The 16,792-nt window shown below is 39.9% G+C and overlaps 1 protein-coding gene across 3 annotated transcripts in view; it reads right to left on the bottom strand.

Moving 5' to 3' along the window:
• Positions 1–1,871: 1,871 nt before the first annotated feature.
• AAMDC (adipogenesis associated Mth938 domain containing) overlaps positions 1,872–16,792 on the bottom strand; it is a 38,068-nt gene continuing 23,147 nt past the window's right edge. For all 3 annotated transcript variants that reach the window (XM_055320455.1, XM_055320456.1, XM_055320457.1), the window contains 2 exons: positions 3,956–4,051; positions 1,872–2,047 (listed from right to left, as the gene is read on the bottom strand). In XM_055320455.1, coding sequence (XP_055176430.1) covers positions 1,907–2,047; positions 3,956–4,051 — 237 coding nt within the window. In that variant the 3' untranslated portion in view covers positions 1,872–1,906. The remainder of the gene's footprint in view (positions 2,048–3,955; positions 4,052–16,792) is intronic.

The following is a 16,792-nucleotide window of genomic DNA, read 5'->3' as shown; positions in this document are numbered from 1 at the left end:
CTCCTAACCTTCAGATCAAGAGTCACTATACTCTACCAACTGAGCCACCAGGTGCCTCACTCCCAAGTCTTTTAAGGAGGTGTATAGTAGAGATCTAGACACACCATCAGGTTCCAGACCTGGTCCTGCCATTTCTTGCAGGGTGAACTTGGAAAGATCCCTTCATTTTCCATTCCAATTGTCTTAGCTCACCTTTTCTTGCCAAGTCACATCTTAAGTTGCTGTTCAGTCTGTGGGTTGGCTGCCTAGTCAGATGTCCAACTGGGCCAGGCAGGTGACAGGATCACGTGGAGCAAACACCAGCTTTCTCGGACTGTGGCTTCAGTAAGGGCCAGTGTATTAATTATGACTATGATACATACTTGACTAGTTAGCTAAAAGTTGCCAGATGTTTGTTCGGTGAATAAATGAACACGTTATTCTTTTAAGACTCCGCTTGTGTCATGGTCTTAATGATGTCTTCCCTACTTTCCCTTCCATCCTGGTAGGATTAGGCCATCATTGAACCTTGAAACTATTGTACTGTTAACACACTGTATCATTGTTGATTTTTCTTTCCAATTTAACTCCTGAGGGCAGGAATGATAACTTATTCATTCCTGTACTCCCAGGGCCCAGCAATAACTGGCCAGAAAAAATTTGTAAGAGACTCAGTAAAAATGGGCATGAAAGAGAATAAATGAGAGAATAGTTCCTTTGGGCTTCAGCTTTCTATGAATTCATGAAATATGCAGCTATGTTACGAACAATAAAACGAAATTAGTTGACAGCAGACCCATTAATCAAAATATATAATCAAAATAACAATGGTTTTAATTCATGGAGTCCTCACTACATGCCAAGTAGTGTCCTAAGACAGTGTATGAATGACCCTCATTTAATACCTACACAACTCCAGGTACTAATTATTATCCCTATCTGGCAGATGAGAACAGTGGAACTCTAAGACATTAAATAAATGCCCAACCAGCGAGTGGTAGAAAGCCACAGTTCAAACTCAGGGCTGTTTGACACCCGTACTCATAACTATTTAAAGAGGAGGAGGAATGAAAACTAAGATGATGCTGATAATTTATAGTTCTATCAGTCTATTCTAAGGCTTCACAAAGAACACCTGGCAATTAGCAGAACAAGACTCTCCACAGTGGTTATGAACCATTACAGAACATCTAGTCCAGCCCCATCATTTCATAGCAAGGGAATCTTTGGCCGGGAGAACTGTCCAGCTAGGCTCAGGTCTAGCTAGTAGAACAGCTTGCCTAGAACCCTAGAATCAGGGCATAGCTGCTCTACTGTTCTTGTTACTGAAGTGCTCTGGTCACTTTCTTCAAGGTTCTGCTCACATGTCATCTACATAGAGACTTTTCCTGACCACATATCTGAAATAGTCTTCTTTACTCATTGTCTTCTCACTCTGCTTTATTTTTCTTCACAACAGGTTCTACCTACCTTATGGATTGTTTATTTTCCCCACTAGAATATAAGCTGTGTGAGGATAAGACTTTCATTGCTGCTTGTCTGGAGCCTATAGCAATGCCTGGCATATAAGGTACTCAATAAAAATTGGATGAATTAATGCTTAAACATTCCAAAGCATCAATTGCAATGTAATCTTAATGCACTGAAACTTTTCTTGGCCTTTAAAGCAGAAGGCTTTATTTTTTGCCTTTATTTCTTATTTCTGGCCATTTAGTGTATTAAACTTTGGTAAACATCTGTCTTCTCCCCTAATTTTAATTCCCTGCCAGATAGGGATTGGGCCTTAGTCATCCATGCATCCCAAAGCCTAGCACAGGTCCTGGTATGAACAGCTGTTGAAAAATACTTGAGGAGGCCGGTGTGGAGAGTGCTAAGAGTGATAGTCACAGGCATTGTTGCTTAGGGATTTATTCTCCTTAAGGCTCCATCAGCAGGTGGAATGGAAGACCCCTCCCACCCTGATGCCTCGGGCAGCCAAGGTATTATACTCCTTCACTGCCTGCTCTGTCTGGAGGATCCGCACATCAATGCCTTGTTTCTCAAGATACTCCACAGTTGATGGAGGCACCTGGGAAGAGGGAAAAAGATGAGTAAGTCAAGGGAAAGGTCCTCCTGGGTTTCCTTTCCTGCCATGAGGCAAGGGTTCTCTCCAAAATTAGACAATAACAACTGTCAGTCCTCAATTACCCAGCATGTCACCAGTCCAAAATTTGACAGCCCCAAGGAGTCAACAAAGCTTCTAAGAAGTTAGCCAAGTACCATGCATGCACAAAGCTCATGTGAAATGGAAATGGGAAAAGGATGGATTTTGGAATCAGATAGTCTTGGATTTAAGTCTGACTAACACTGTGACCTTGGGTAAGTGAATTCAATTCTCTGACCGTTTGGTTCCATGTCTATAAATAGGGATAATACCTAGCTCACAGGGCTGGTATGAAAACGAATTCTGCTAAGGTATATAAAATGCCTAGCATGTAAATGTTGAATGTTTGAGTCAGTCCAACCTGAATCTAACGTCTAACTTTGCCATATAGGCCAGCAACCTAAGGTTTCTCAACCCAGCTGCCTCCTCTATAAATGGGGATAATAATATATACACGGGGGACGCCTGGGTGGCTCAGCGGTTGAACATCTGCCTTTGGCTCAGGGCGTGATCCTGGAGTCCCCGGATCAAGTCCCACATCAGGCTCCTTGCATGGAGTCTGCTTTTCCCTCTGCCTGTGTCTCTGCCTCTCTCTCTGTGTCTCTAATGAATGAATAAATAAATAAATCTAAAATAATAATAATAATAATAATAATAATAATAATATATACACGGGGTGGTGTGAGGATGAAGTTAACTATTGCAGTTCAGATGTCTCCTCAGAAAGGCCTTTCCTGCCTACTCTATTTAGAGCAGCCACTCATAAGTCACCATTGTCTTCACAGCATTTGTTACAATCTGAAATTGTCTACTGTTTTATTTTCCAAGGCCATGAACCTTATCTTGTCTCCAGTGCCTAGAAGAGTATCTGACCCATAGAAGGCACTAATAAAGAGTTGTAAATTAATTTTATATAAGATTCTCCATAATGGCAGCTATTATTGGATATATTTTTTAAGTCTGGCTTGTGCTGAATATTATTTTAAACTGATTTTAATTAGATTCTGCCTCAGAAGGAAATATTTTTTAAATGCCCTATATTTTTTATATGTTTGAGCAATTTTATAAAAACAATAGCTTTATAGAAAGGAATTATTTTAATGGGAAAAATAGGTTAAACAAAAAATACATAAATAACTAGAGGGCACCTTTATCAGTAGGGAACTAGATTTTACGACATCTATATAAAGGAAAGCATGAGGTAAATCTCTGTAATCTCTCTTGTGTGAAAGAGTGTCCACAATGTAATAACATGAGTAAGAAGTTACAGAACAATATGTACAATGTGGTCCTATTTATGTAAAAACGATTGTGGGTGTATACATGTATATCTGTATGCATAAGAGTGTATATTTGCAGCTGCATAGAGAACTGGAGCAATATATATCAAATGTGGAAATGGGGTGGGGATCTTTCACTTTTCTACTTCAACATTTCTGCATGAACTGTTTTGCTAAACAAGCATGTATTTGTAAGTACAATAAAAATATTTTTTCTGAAAAGGGAAAATGAATAACTTGTGTTTAAAGAAAAAATAAAAAGTACTATAAAAATGTGAGGTACTGTGAAAATCTAAAGAACCAAATACTGACAGCTGTAGAGGTTGAGAATTCCAGGCAAAACAGCACAGGCCCAGGGTTAGGTAGAGACTGGAGCATCCAACCCAGATGAAGAGTACTAACATCCTTTATTTTATCCTGGGCCATCCACTGGCTCAACAAAATGAGGATGCATGATATATTGAGATGAGCTCCCAAGAAGGACATATTTCTAAGGTAAAGGTCCAAGAGGTCACCAACTGTCCTCAGGAAGGCTGTGCTCACTGATACCTACCTTCAAGGCCTCACTCATCCCTCGGCCAATCACAAGGGTCTGCACACCCTTCTTGACAACTTCTTCCACATCTGCAGGCTGCACACCAGGAGAATGCTGGATGTGGAAAGAGAGAGTATACCAGCTACCTGTTCTTTGAACCTTTGTAATTGGCACTCTTGGAGGATTCATTCATTCACCTATTAATTCATTAAGAAAGTGTTTACTGAGGTTTACTCTGTGCCAAGCATCCTTCAGGGCCCTGGGAATAATAGAAGATCCAATGCCTTAAGGAATGCCAAGTCTGGGACGCCTGGGTGGCTCAGCGGTTGAGCGTCTGCCTTCAGCTCAGAGTGTGATCCTAGAGTCCAGGGATTGAGTCCCACATCAAGCTCCCTGCATGGAGCCTGCTTCTCCCTCTGCCTGTGACTCTGCCTCTCCCTCTGTGTCTCTCATGAATGAATAAAATCTTAAAAAAAAAAAAAAAAAAGGAATGCCAAGTCTAGTGAAAAATATAGGAGACTAAAAAGAAATGTCAATAGTTTTACAAGTGCTACAAGGACATTAGTTCCGGGTGTTGTGAGAACACATAGAAAGAGCACCTAATTCAGACCTAGAGGGTTGGGGCAAGTGGTCAGGGAAGGCATCCCAGAGGAGGTAAGCTGAGATGTAAACTGAGACCTGAAGGACAAACAGGAATTAGCCAGGTTAAAGGAAATCGGTGGAACAAAGCATTCCAAATACAGGGGAAATAGCATGTACAAAGGCTTGGAGGAAAGAAACACCTGGAGAACTAAAGGTAGTTCAGTATGACTGAAGTGTAACAGGTGAGAGAGTGGAAAGAGATACGGTGGGAGAAGAAAACACTTGTACACCAAGCCAGAACTTGGACTGTGGAGAGATTCCATAAGAATCCACCTTTTGGGGCAGCCCAGGTGGCTCGGCGGTTTAGCACCACCTTCAGCCCAGGGTGTGATCCTGGAGACTCAGGATCGAGTCCCACATCTGGCTCCCTGCATGGAGCCTGCTTCTCCCTCTGCCTGTGTCTCTGCCTCTCTCTCTCTCTCTCTCTCTCTCTCTCTCTCTCCTCTGTGTGTGTGTCTTGAATAAATAAATAAATGTTAAAAAAAAAAAAAGAATCCACCTTTTTCTGAGCTCCTTTCCCACTTTACTCAAAAAAACTTGTGTTGATGCTTTAAAACGTATCATTCCATAAAGTCTTCCCAGATTCTCCCAGGGATATTAAAGGTAAAGTGTTTAAGGACATTAATCCAACACTAAAGGATAGTGGCTTTTGAGTTACTTCCACTTTAGCAAATGGGAAAGTGGGAGTTTGGTAAATACCAGCCCGACTACTGGGCTCCACCTATTACCTATCTGCATGGGGATGACACTCAGCACTGAGGCTCAGAGACAAAAAGCCCTCCCTCCCTGATTTGTCAAGCTCTATCCTTTCATTCAGTCAAGAGGTGTTTACTGAACACTTACTCTGCACCAGGCTCTATACTCAACACCGGATATACTGAGATGAACCAAATAGTACCTGGAGCTTTTTAATCAGATAAGATCAATGAATGGGCAAAAATAGTTACAATAGGATTAGATAAAACAGAGTTGAGGATCTCAGAAGAGTGAGTGAATAAATATGAGTGGGAAGTTGTCAAGAATGACATGCTGTTTTAATTAGGTCTTGAAGTATGAGCACAAAGAAGTATGCCTTGATACGGTGGTTGTGGAAGGGGTACATTCTAATCATAGAGATGGCATAAGGAAAGAACTGAAAATATCACAGACAAATGTATCAAAGAAAGAAGAGTTTTTCAGTTTAGAAAGATGATAGAGGAAATAGGATTGAAATTTATATAGGCATAAGGAGATTAAATTAGTCTTTTCATTAAATCATGAAATAATATCTTAACATGTTTAGAATTAACAGATTTCATAATACATCTATAGAAATTATTCCATGTGATCTCTACAGTGATCCTATAAAGTAGCACTAAAACATCCATTCTCGGCAGCCCGGGTGGCTCAACAGTTTAGTGCCACCTTCAGCCCAGGGCCTGATCCTGGAGCCCCAGGATGGAGTCCCACATCAGGCTCCCTGCATGGAGCCTGCTTCTCCCTCTGCTTGTGTCTCTGCCTCTCTCTCTCTCTCTCTCATGAATAAATAGTCTTTTAAAAAAATAAAACATCCATTCTCATTTTATAGATAAGAAAACTAAAGCTCACAAAATATATACACATTGGAGCTGGGATTTGAACTGAAACATGTTTAACTTTCCAGTTTAATGTCCTTCATTAGAATACTATAACCCATGGAGCAATTTTCTTGAAACTTGAAAGAAATAAGCCTAATGACCACATAGAATTGTGCTTGGGACAGTGCCTGGCTCATTGCAGGTAGAATAATTTTTAGTTTAAGTGTGAACCTAAATCTTCCCTAGAACAATCTCTCTCTGTCTTTCTCTCTCTCACACACACACATAAGCTAAAAAACAAAACAAAATAAAACAAACCATAGAAGATACAGAATGGAGTATTAAAAAAATAGTTGATTAACCCCCAAAAAAGGAAGGAATGAAAAAGATGAGGTCAAACAGAAAACAAATAGCAAGAGAAACTCTTAAACATAGTTATATCCATAATAACATTGGACTAAATAGTTTAAGGAAAAGACTCTCCATATTAAAAAACAAGACCCAACTAAACACTACTCACACGGTCTTTAAATATAAAGACACAGGTTGAAAGTAAAAGGATGAAAAAAGACATAAAACACAAGAATACACTAAGAAAGATGGTATGTTAGTGTGTGTGTGTTTTAAGAGAAAGGGGGGAGAGGGAGAGGGAGAATCTTTAGCAGTCTCCACACCCAGTGCAGAGCCCAATGTGGGAGTTGAGCTCATGGGCCCAAGATCATGACCTGAGCTGAAATCAAGAGTTGGATGCCCAACGAACTGGGCCACCCAGGAACCCGAGGTATGATTATATTAATATCAGATTACGTAGACCTTAAGACAAGAAGTATTACTATAAAGAGTATCATATCATAATGGTAAAAGGGCCAATTCATCAACAAAAATATAACAACTCCAAATCTTTATAGTGTTAGTAAAAGAACTGCAAAATATAAAGAGGAGAAGTATACAACACCACCATAGCTAGAAATTTTTTTTTAAAGATTTTCTTTATTTATTCATGAGAGTCATAGAAAGAAGCAGAGACATAGGCAGAGAGAGAAGCAGGCTCCTTGCAGGGAGCCCGATGTGGGACTCAATCCTAGGACTCCGGGTCATGCCCTGAGCTGAAGGCAGGACCTCAACCACTGACCCACCCAGGTGTCCCCATAAGCTGGAAATCTTGTTAACAACTCTCTTCCTCAGTAACTGATAGAACAAATAGGCAAAAAGTCATTAAGGAAATGGAAGATTTGAGCAACACTATCAATTTGTCCTAATAGACATTAGGGTTACTATACTCAACAACTACAGAATACATATATTTTCAAGTGTACATGGAACATTCACTAAGACAGACTAAAGGCTAGCCCATCATTTATATATTGTAAATTTCAAAGAAATGAAATACAGAATTTCACCTGACAAAATAGATATAATTGTTTACAATTAAATTTTTACAATGTTATATTTAGAAAAGCCACAAAGTAATTGGAAATTGAACAGAACAGAAATTGGACAAGAACAAATTGTCCTTTGGTATTTTTAACCAAAGGACAAAGGAATGATTCTTTGAAAAAGATGAATAAAATTGAAAAACCTTTGAAAGACTGATCAAGAAAAAAAGAGAAGACACAAATCATAAATATTAAGAATGAAGGGTATATCACTACAGATCCTACAGATATTAGAAAGAAAAAATACTGGGAACAGCTTTACACTAATAAACATGATAGATGAAATAGACAAATTCCTTGAGCAATACAATTTTATAAAAAAAAAAATATGTAAGAGGGCAGCCTGGGTGGCTTGGCGGTTTAGCGCCGCCTTCAGCCCAGGGCGTGATCCTGGAGACCCGGGATCAAGTCCCACATAGGGTTCCCTGCATGGAGCCTGCTTCTCCCTCTGCCTGTGTCTCTGCCTCTCTCTCTCCCCTCTCTGTGTTTCTCATGAATAAATAAATAAAATCTTTAAAAAAATATGTAAGAAATAGAAAATCTGAATAGTCCTATAGCTGTTAGAGATTGAATTTGTAATTTCTTTAAAAAAAAAGATTTAATTTATTTATTAATGAGAGATACACAGAGAGAGGCAGAGACACAGGCAGAGGGAGAAGCAGGCTCCAATGCAGGGAGCCCGATGTGGGACTCGATCCCAGGACTCCAGGATCATGCCCTGAGCCAAAGGCAGGGGCTTTAGCCACCAAGCCACCCAGGGATCCCTGTAATTTATTTCTTAAAAAGATTTATTTATTTTAGAGAGAGAGAGAAAGAGAGAGTGGTGAGTAGGGGGAGGGAAGAGGAGGGAGAGAGAGACTGACTCACTGCTGAGCAGGGAGCTGGATGTGGGGCTTGATCCCAGGATGCTGGGAACATGATCTAAGCAGAAATCAAAAGTCAGCCACTTAACCAATTGAGCCACCCAGGCACCCCTCAATTTATAATTTAAAACCTTTCCAGGGTGCCTAGGTGGCTCAGTGGTTGAGCAACTACCTTTGGTCAGGTAGTGATCCTGGGGGTAGTGATCCAGGTAGTGATCCTTGATCCTGTCATCAAGTCTTTTTTTTTTTTTAGGTTTTTATTTATTTATTTATTCATGAGAGACACACAGAGAGAGGCAGAGACACAGGCAGAGGGAGAAGCAGGCTCCATGCAGGGAGCCCGACATGGGACTCGATCCCAGGTTTCCAGGATCACGCCCTGGGCTGAAGGCGGCGCTAAACCGCTGAGCCACCAGGGCTGCAACTGTCATCAAGTCTTACATCAGGCTCCCCACAGGGAGGTCTGCTTCTCCTTCTGCCTATGTCTCTGTCTCTCTCTGTGTCGCTCATGAATAAATTTAAAAAATCTTTAAAAAGAAAAAAAAACTTTTCCACAGAAAAAATTCTAGGCACATAGGACTTCTTTGGTGCATTCTCTTTTAAACATTTAATGAAAATCCTCAAGAAAACATTAACAAATCCAAGGATGGTTCAACATTCAAAAATCAATGTTCATCATAAAGAAGAAAAAATCATATACATCCATCTCAACTGATGCATAAAAAAGCATTTAACCAAGCTAATGTATTTATGATTTTAAAAAACTCAGCAAACTAAACTAGAAGGGAATCTTTTTTAGGTAAAAGACATCTAAGAAAAACCTACAACTAAACATCAAATATAATTTCCCCCAAAGACTGGATATAGGGATGCCTGGGTGGCTCAGCGATTGAGCATCTGCCTTTGGCTCAGAGCATGATCCCGGGTTCTGGGGTTCAAGTCCCATATTGGACCCCTTGCATGGAGCCTGCTTCTCCCTCTGCCTGTGTCTCTGCCTCTCTCTGTGTCTCTCATGGATAAATAAATAAAATCTTAAAAAAAAAAAGACTGCATATAACGGGTATTAGTTAGACACTTATTTTCTGTTGGATCTGTCCATCCTCTCCATCTCCACTGCCACTACCCTGGTTCCCTGGTTTATGCTGCCATTACTTCTTGTTTGGACTATTGTAGTAACTTTCTAATTGGTCCCCATAAAACCAATGTAGCTTTCCAGTTATCCATTCTTCAAACTGTAGCCAGAGGAATCTTTTTTTTTTTTAAATTCTATTTTTTTTAAATTCTTTTTTTTTTTTATTTATGATAGTCACACACACACACACAGAGAGGCAGAGGCATAGGCAGAGGGAGAGGGAGAAGCAGGCTCCAAGCACCGGGAGCCCGACGCGGGACTCGATCCCGGGTCTCCAGGATCGCGCCCTGGGCCAAAGGCAGGCGCCAAACCACTGCGCCACCCAGGGATCCCCCAGAGGAATCTTTTTAAAACATAAATTCATTCATGTCACCCCTCCACTTAATAGTATTCAGTGGCTTCTTAGTGCCCTTACAATAAATGCCAAACTCCTTAACATGGTATGTAAGTTCCCAGCTTCCTTCCTTTCCAGTCTCACTGCTTTCTTCATGCTTTTTTTTTTTTTAGATTTTATTTATTTATTTGAGAGGGGCGGGGAGAGAGAGAGTGCATGGATGGGCGTGGGGGCACAGGGAAAAACAGACTCCTCACTGAGCAGGGAGCCTGATGTGGGGCTTGATCCTAGGACCCTGGGATCATGATCTGAGCCAAAGGCAGACACTTAACTGATTGAGCCACCCAGGCCCCCCTTTCTTCGTGTTCTATATTATACACTGCCTTCTATCAGTTCTTCAACCATAGCATGTTTTCTCTCACCATGGTTAAGATAAAACAAAAATCTAAAGATTGGGAGAAGATATTTGTACATCACATATCCAACAAAGGATTTTATCAGAATATATGAAGAACTCTCAAAACACCATAATACAAAAACAATCCAACTTTTAAAAATAGGTGAAATATTTGAACATACACTTTACCAAAGAAGATATATGGATAGCTATGAAGAACATGAAAAGGCACTCAATATGGTAAATCACCATGGAAATGCATATTAAAACCATTATGATATATCAAATGCTGGTGAGGATATGATTGGATCTATCCTATGTAGCTAATGGAAGTGTAAAGTGTATAGCTATCTCTGGAAATAGAAGCATTTTCTCAGGTAAACATACATTTATTTGTTCAATGACGCCTTTTTAGTTCAACGGGTCTGTGATCAATTCTAGAACCACCCTGAGCTGCCGTCATGCTATACAGAACTCAAAATACTTTTCTGGGGCTATGACCAAGGTAAATATTTAATAGAACTACAAATCAGGATCGGAGAACTTCACCTTCCTTAAGTAAATGCACTCAACTGAAATACTGAAAGACAGATTCATCTAACAAAGAACTGCATCTTCTTTGAGGAGCATCATGATTCCCAGACTCTAAAAGCTCACATTCTAATATAAAGAAACAAGACCACTGCTCAAAATCAAATGAAAGGTCAGTAAGAGTGCAAAACCATAATCCTCAGGAGATTCAGAGACTGAAGACAGCCACAGCCAATCAGAGTTGCTGGATCAATGGAACTCGAGTGACAAATTTGGCTGCTGCGTGCTATACTGCAGGCCCAGGGTGTCACGTACAGAGCAATGAAAGATAACTCTGCAAAAGCCTGTGGATCCAGGCATTGGTGGGTGATTACTCACAGCCTTGTGCACAGGCCTGTGATTGGAGCATCAGCCTGTTATTGAGGTGTCCTCAACCTGTCACCAGCTCCTCCTCTGCTTCTTCCAATCCCTTGAGGCAAACCACTAAGGCTCTCTTCCCTGCATGAGTGTCTGATTCTGTTCCTCTTCTTTAAGAGGCTTTCTGTCACACCATGTGAGGTTGTAAAAGCTTACTGTTTTTTCTTGGGAGAAAGCTATTAATTGTGTAAAAATGTCCAGCTAATAATAATGTCCATTATACTAGCTGAACAAGAGTGGCATCTTGGATGTCTGGGACATCGCCTCCTATTTGATGTTAAATTTGAAAAGAAAACATTGCTAAATTACACTTTCAAGGAAGCGTATCCTTCTGCTGAAATAAATGGTTAGTGGCAATGCTGTTATCTGGCTGTGTTGCTGATAAAAGCAGATGCTGTGAGTGAAGGTTAAAGGATCTCAGAAATCTGTCCCCTGTGGACACTGCCTGAGTCACATTCTCATCACCATTTGCCTGAATTAAGAAGCTCCTAAATGATCTTCCTGTCTCTACCAGGGCAGAGGCACATTTGTGTTTTGCTTTTGTTTTTGGTGGACACAGGCCATACTGCCAATCTGAGAAAACCTACAGCCTCCTTCTCAAAATATAATTTTAAAATGCAAAATATAAAATATATAGAACTGCAAAGACAACAGATTTTATGCAACTAAAATGATCAAAATATTAAAAACAGGTATGTGATCTAGTAATATGCTTATTAGCTTAGAAGAGTGGAAATATTTTCCAAAAGCTCATTGGCAAACTTGCCCTCACATCTCATAGTGGCAAGTGGCAGACTGCTAGCTGTTCTTTCAAAATCTATTCTGCCCCTTTTCTGGGTCATATGGCTCCCCAACTAGAGACTCCATTTTCTGTTCTCCCTTGAAGCTAGCTATGGCAATGTGACTATGCTATCAACAATATAAAATTCAGTGGAGTATGAGTAGAAGAAATGATGCAACATCTAGGTTTGGGCCTTAAAACACTGAATGTGGGGGTAGCCTGAGTGGCTCAGCGGTTTAGTGCCGCCTTCAGTCCAGGGCCTGGTCCTGGGGACCCGGGATCCAGTCCCATGTCGGGCTCCCTGAATGGAGCCTGCTTCTCCCTCTGCCTCTCTCTCTCTCTCATGAATAATTAAAATCTTAAAAAACAAAACAAAACACTGAATGTGATCTTTTCTTCTCTTTCATCTTCCTTTCAAGTTAGAATCCAGCATGGCTACAACCAGTACCCACCATTCAAGTGCTCTAGAATCTGGCAGAGCAACAAAGAGAAAAACCAAACAAAACATGGGCTCCTGGCAGTACCCCCGGAGCTGTCCTCCCCGTCCCTGCCTTAGGCAGGCCACACTAATAGAGAAATATATTTCTACGTAAAGCCACTAGATTTTATGATTTCTATTACAAACAACAGCTTAGCCTTTAACCTAACTAATCCACAGACCCATGGATTAAACCAAACTAAACCATGACTGGTTAGATGAGTCATTTGGGGTAGAACACATATACCTATACACTGGACCCCAAGGGACTATGCCTAATATGCAGAATATACATAAGGGAGCCATAGGGACATTCACCTTATGGGAATTTAACTATATGTTTTTAGGGGAAAAAAAAGAGCAAGGAATATTTAAATAGTGAGGGTAATTCAGCCTAATTCTACTCAAAGAGTAGATGCCATGGACTAAACATGAGATAGCAGCCATGCATCTATTATTCCTTTTATCTCAATTCCATAGTTGCTGCTTCCAGTGTGAATCTTTGGCCTCACCAAGTGTGTTGCTAGTGTTCAAACCTGCAATATACATTTTTCATACAACATGGACCCTAAATGCAAGGAACTACTTTATCTGGTCCTGTATAGAAGATGACATGTGTGTTCTAACCTTAAGGGAATCTTCTGGAAGGATTTGACTATAAGCAATTTTCATCTTAAGTACTAATTTTATTTTTTTTAAGATTTTATTTATTTATTCATGAGAGACACACAAACAAACACAGGCAGAGAGAGAAGCAGGCTCCCGGGGAAGCCCAATGCAAGACTCGATCCCAGGAATCTGGGATCACACCCTGAGCTAAAGGCAGACGCTCAACCACTGAGCCACTCAGGCATTCCTTAAATGCTAACTTTAAGATTTAATCCCTGAATAAGATTCAAGTCCACCATATTAGTCTTAAAGTGATAGGATCTAAGGTTTGGAGGGGCCTCACATGTCTAGAAAAAAAGGCAGTGGTAAAAAACTGATGGGAAACAAACAAACAAACAAACAAACTGATGAGAACATGTCAAAAAAACACTGCCAAATTTAGAATAATTTAAACCTCAAAATATTACAAATGACAGTGGGTTAAAACATTACCTTATTCTGTTTAAGCTGCTGTAACAAAAAGCCACAAACTGGGTAGCTTATAAACAATAGGAATTTATTTCTCACAGTTCTGGAGGCTAAAAATCTAACATCAAGGCACCAGCATGGTTGAGTTTTAGTGAAGTCCTTCCTGGTTCATAGCTAGTGCCTTCTCTATTCTCATGTTGTTGAAGGGATCTTTCTGCAGCCTCTTTTCTAAGGCACTAATCAAATTCATGAGGGCTACACTCTCATGACTTAAGTACCCAAAGACCCCCCCCTCCTGATACCACCATCTTTAGGTGTTAGGATTTCAACATTCAGAACATTGCAAACATTAAATCAAAAAAGATGACATAAACCCATAGTGATACTAAAAATAGTGGGAGTGGCTAAAGGAAAGCTCTTTACAGAAGAATCCAGCTAATGAATGTAGAAGGAATGATAGAAATATCACCATTTTGCAACCACTAATTTAGTGAAGTTGGGCAAGGATCTGTGGTCACTGCTAAAACCACTGGATGGAAAGGTTGCTGGGGAACATTATTAAGTTTCAAATTATTACTCTACAGATTACTTATTTTTTTTTAAAGATTTTTTTTAAGATTTTATTTATTTATTCATAGAGATAGAGAGAGAGAGGCAGAGACACAGGCAGAGGGAGAAGCAGGCTCCATGCTGGGAGCCCGACATGGGACTTGATCCCAGGTTTCCAGGATCACACCCCAGGCTGCAGGTGGCACGAAACCGCTGCGCCACTGGGGCTGCCCTCTACAGCTTACTTATTGATTACAAATGGGAAAATGTGCCTTTACCACTGTCCTTTTTTTTTTAAGATTTTATTTATTTATTCACAAGAGACACACACACACACACACACACACAGAGAGAGAGAGAGAGAGAGAGAGAGAGAGAGAGAGAGGGGCAGAGACACAGGCAGAGGGAGAAGCAAGCTCCATGCAGGGAGGCTCCATGATGTGGGACTCGATCCTGGGTCTCCAGAATCAGGCCCTGGGCTGAAGGCAACGCTAAACCCCTGAGCCACTGGGGCTGCCCACCTTTACCACTGTCTTAACCACATGATCAAACATAACCTCATCAGTAACTGGGCAAACTGACTTTACGTGCCTCCAGATATGATGCACTGAAGACATAACCACCTGTGAAGTATTCATGCCCAAAATGATGAACTTGCTTCTAATCATGATAGAAAAAAAATCGGATAAATCTAAATTGTAGACTATTTTACAAAAACAACTGGCCTGGACACTTCAAAAATACCTATGCCATCAAAGAGAAAAAATGGAGAGCAACCGGTGTTCAATTAACAGACTAAAGAAACATGACAACAACAATAACAAAATAACCTGACAACAAAATGCAGTGCATGACGCTTGACTGGATCTTGGATTGACAAGAAAAGTCATATAAAACATATATTATTTTACTGGAACAATTATTGTAATTTGGCTATGGAGTTGATGTTATTTGTATCAATGTATCAATTGTATCAATGCTGAGTTTCTTGAGTATAATTTTGTGAATATGTCTGGCAGAATGGCTTTGTTTTATACATGCTGCAGTAGACACATGCTGCAGTATTTAGAGTTCATATGAAGTATCAAGTGTCACAATGTCAATAACTCACTTTCAAATGATTCAGCAAAAATAATTATCAAAAAAGGGAGAGGGACAGGGTAGTGTGTATGCCAGAGAAAGACAAATAAAGTAAATGGCAGAATGTTAACAACTGATGAGTGTAGGTTGATGATATACAAGTGCTTGTTCTTTTTTTTTTTTCCCAGTTTGTTACGTAGGTTTGAAATTTTTCAAAATTAAAAGAAAAAAAAGAGGTTCAACATAGGCTTTCTGTTGTCAACCAGATTTACAAGGTGAACAGGAAAACGAAAGCAAAAGTAAACAAACCCAAGAGCTGAAAGGGTTAGGAATGGCTCAGCTCATCTATCTTTCCTTAGGTAGCGTTATCCTGAGCACTAGACCCTCTGGTCTTGTCAATTCTCCAACTTTCTAAGAACTATGTTCTACTTTATAACTATTGCCTTATGATATGTAAAAATAAAAACACAAAATCAACAAAAGTTACAGAAGACATTTTTGGGGCTTTAGGTAAACTTGAAGATAGACTTTATATTAGCTAATACTTTATCAAAGATAATCTTTATTTATGATAATGAAATTGCAGCTATGTAGGAGAATGTTTGTGTTCTTAGGAAAGAAATGCTGAAATATGATTTCTGACATTTACTGTCAAATGATTTGGGGTGGGGGAAGTGTGTTTTCACGCACGCGCCTGTGTGTTTGAAGAAAAAATAAGGTAATAACTTATTACTTGAGGATTTAGATTAAGGGTGCATGGGAATTTATTGTGCTATTCGTATAGGTGTTGTGTAGGTTAAATATTTTTCAAAATTAAAAGTTAAAGTTTCCACATTTCCTTTAGTTCTTTTTGGGTAATTGGTTTGACTTTCCTTTTCATTTTTTTAAAGATATATATATATATATATATATATATATATATATATATATATATATATATATATATAAATTTAAGATTCCTTCCCTCCTTCCTTCCTTCCTTCCTTAGAAGGACGACGCGACAGAGGGGGAGGGAGAAGGACTAGTAGACTCCACATGGAGTGCAGAGCCTGATATGAGGCTCAATCTCATGACCTGAGATCATGACCTGAGCTGAAACCAAGAGTTGGAAGCTTAATGGATTAAGCCACTCAGGCACCCCAGGTTGGCTTTCTTTAATTTTTTTTTATTTTTTTAAATATTATTTATTTATTTATTCATAGAGACAGAGACAGAGACAGAGAGAGAGAGAGAGAGAGAGAGAAAGAGAGAGAGAGAGAGAGGCAGAGACACAGGCAGAGGGAGGAGCAGGCTCCATGCAGAGAGCCTGACGTGGGACTCGATCCAGGGTCTCCAGGATCATGCCCTGGGCTGCAGGCGGCGCTAAACTGCTGCGCCATGGGGTGGCTTTCTTTTAATTTTAAATTTGTATTTTATCTTCCCTCTTATCTCCTTTTACCCTATCAGAAGGATATATAAATGAATGACCTATGTATGTTTCGACATAGAACAGTCTTCTCCAATAAGACAATTACTGCATTAGGATAGAAATGAGCAAGGACAATATGAAACAGTAGTAAAGTATGGGCTTTAGAGTAGGACT

This window comes from Nyctereutes procyonoides, unplaced genomic scaffold (assembly GCF_905146905.1).
Source record: "Nyctereutes procyonoides isolate TBG_1078 unplaced genomic scaffold, NYPRO_anot_genome, whole genome shotgun sequence".
NCBI classification, from domain to species: domain Eukaryota; kingdom Metazoa; phylum Chordata; class Mammalia; order Carnivora; family Canidae; genus Nyctereutes; species Nyctereutes procyonoides.
This window is presented reverse-complemented; position numbering and strand designations above follow the sequence as displayed.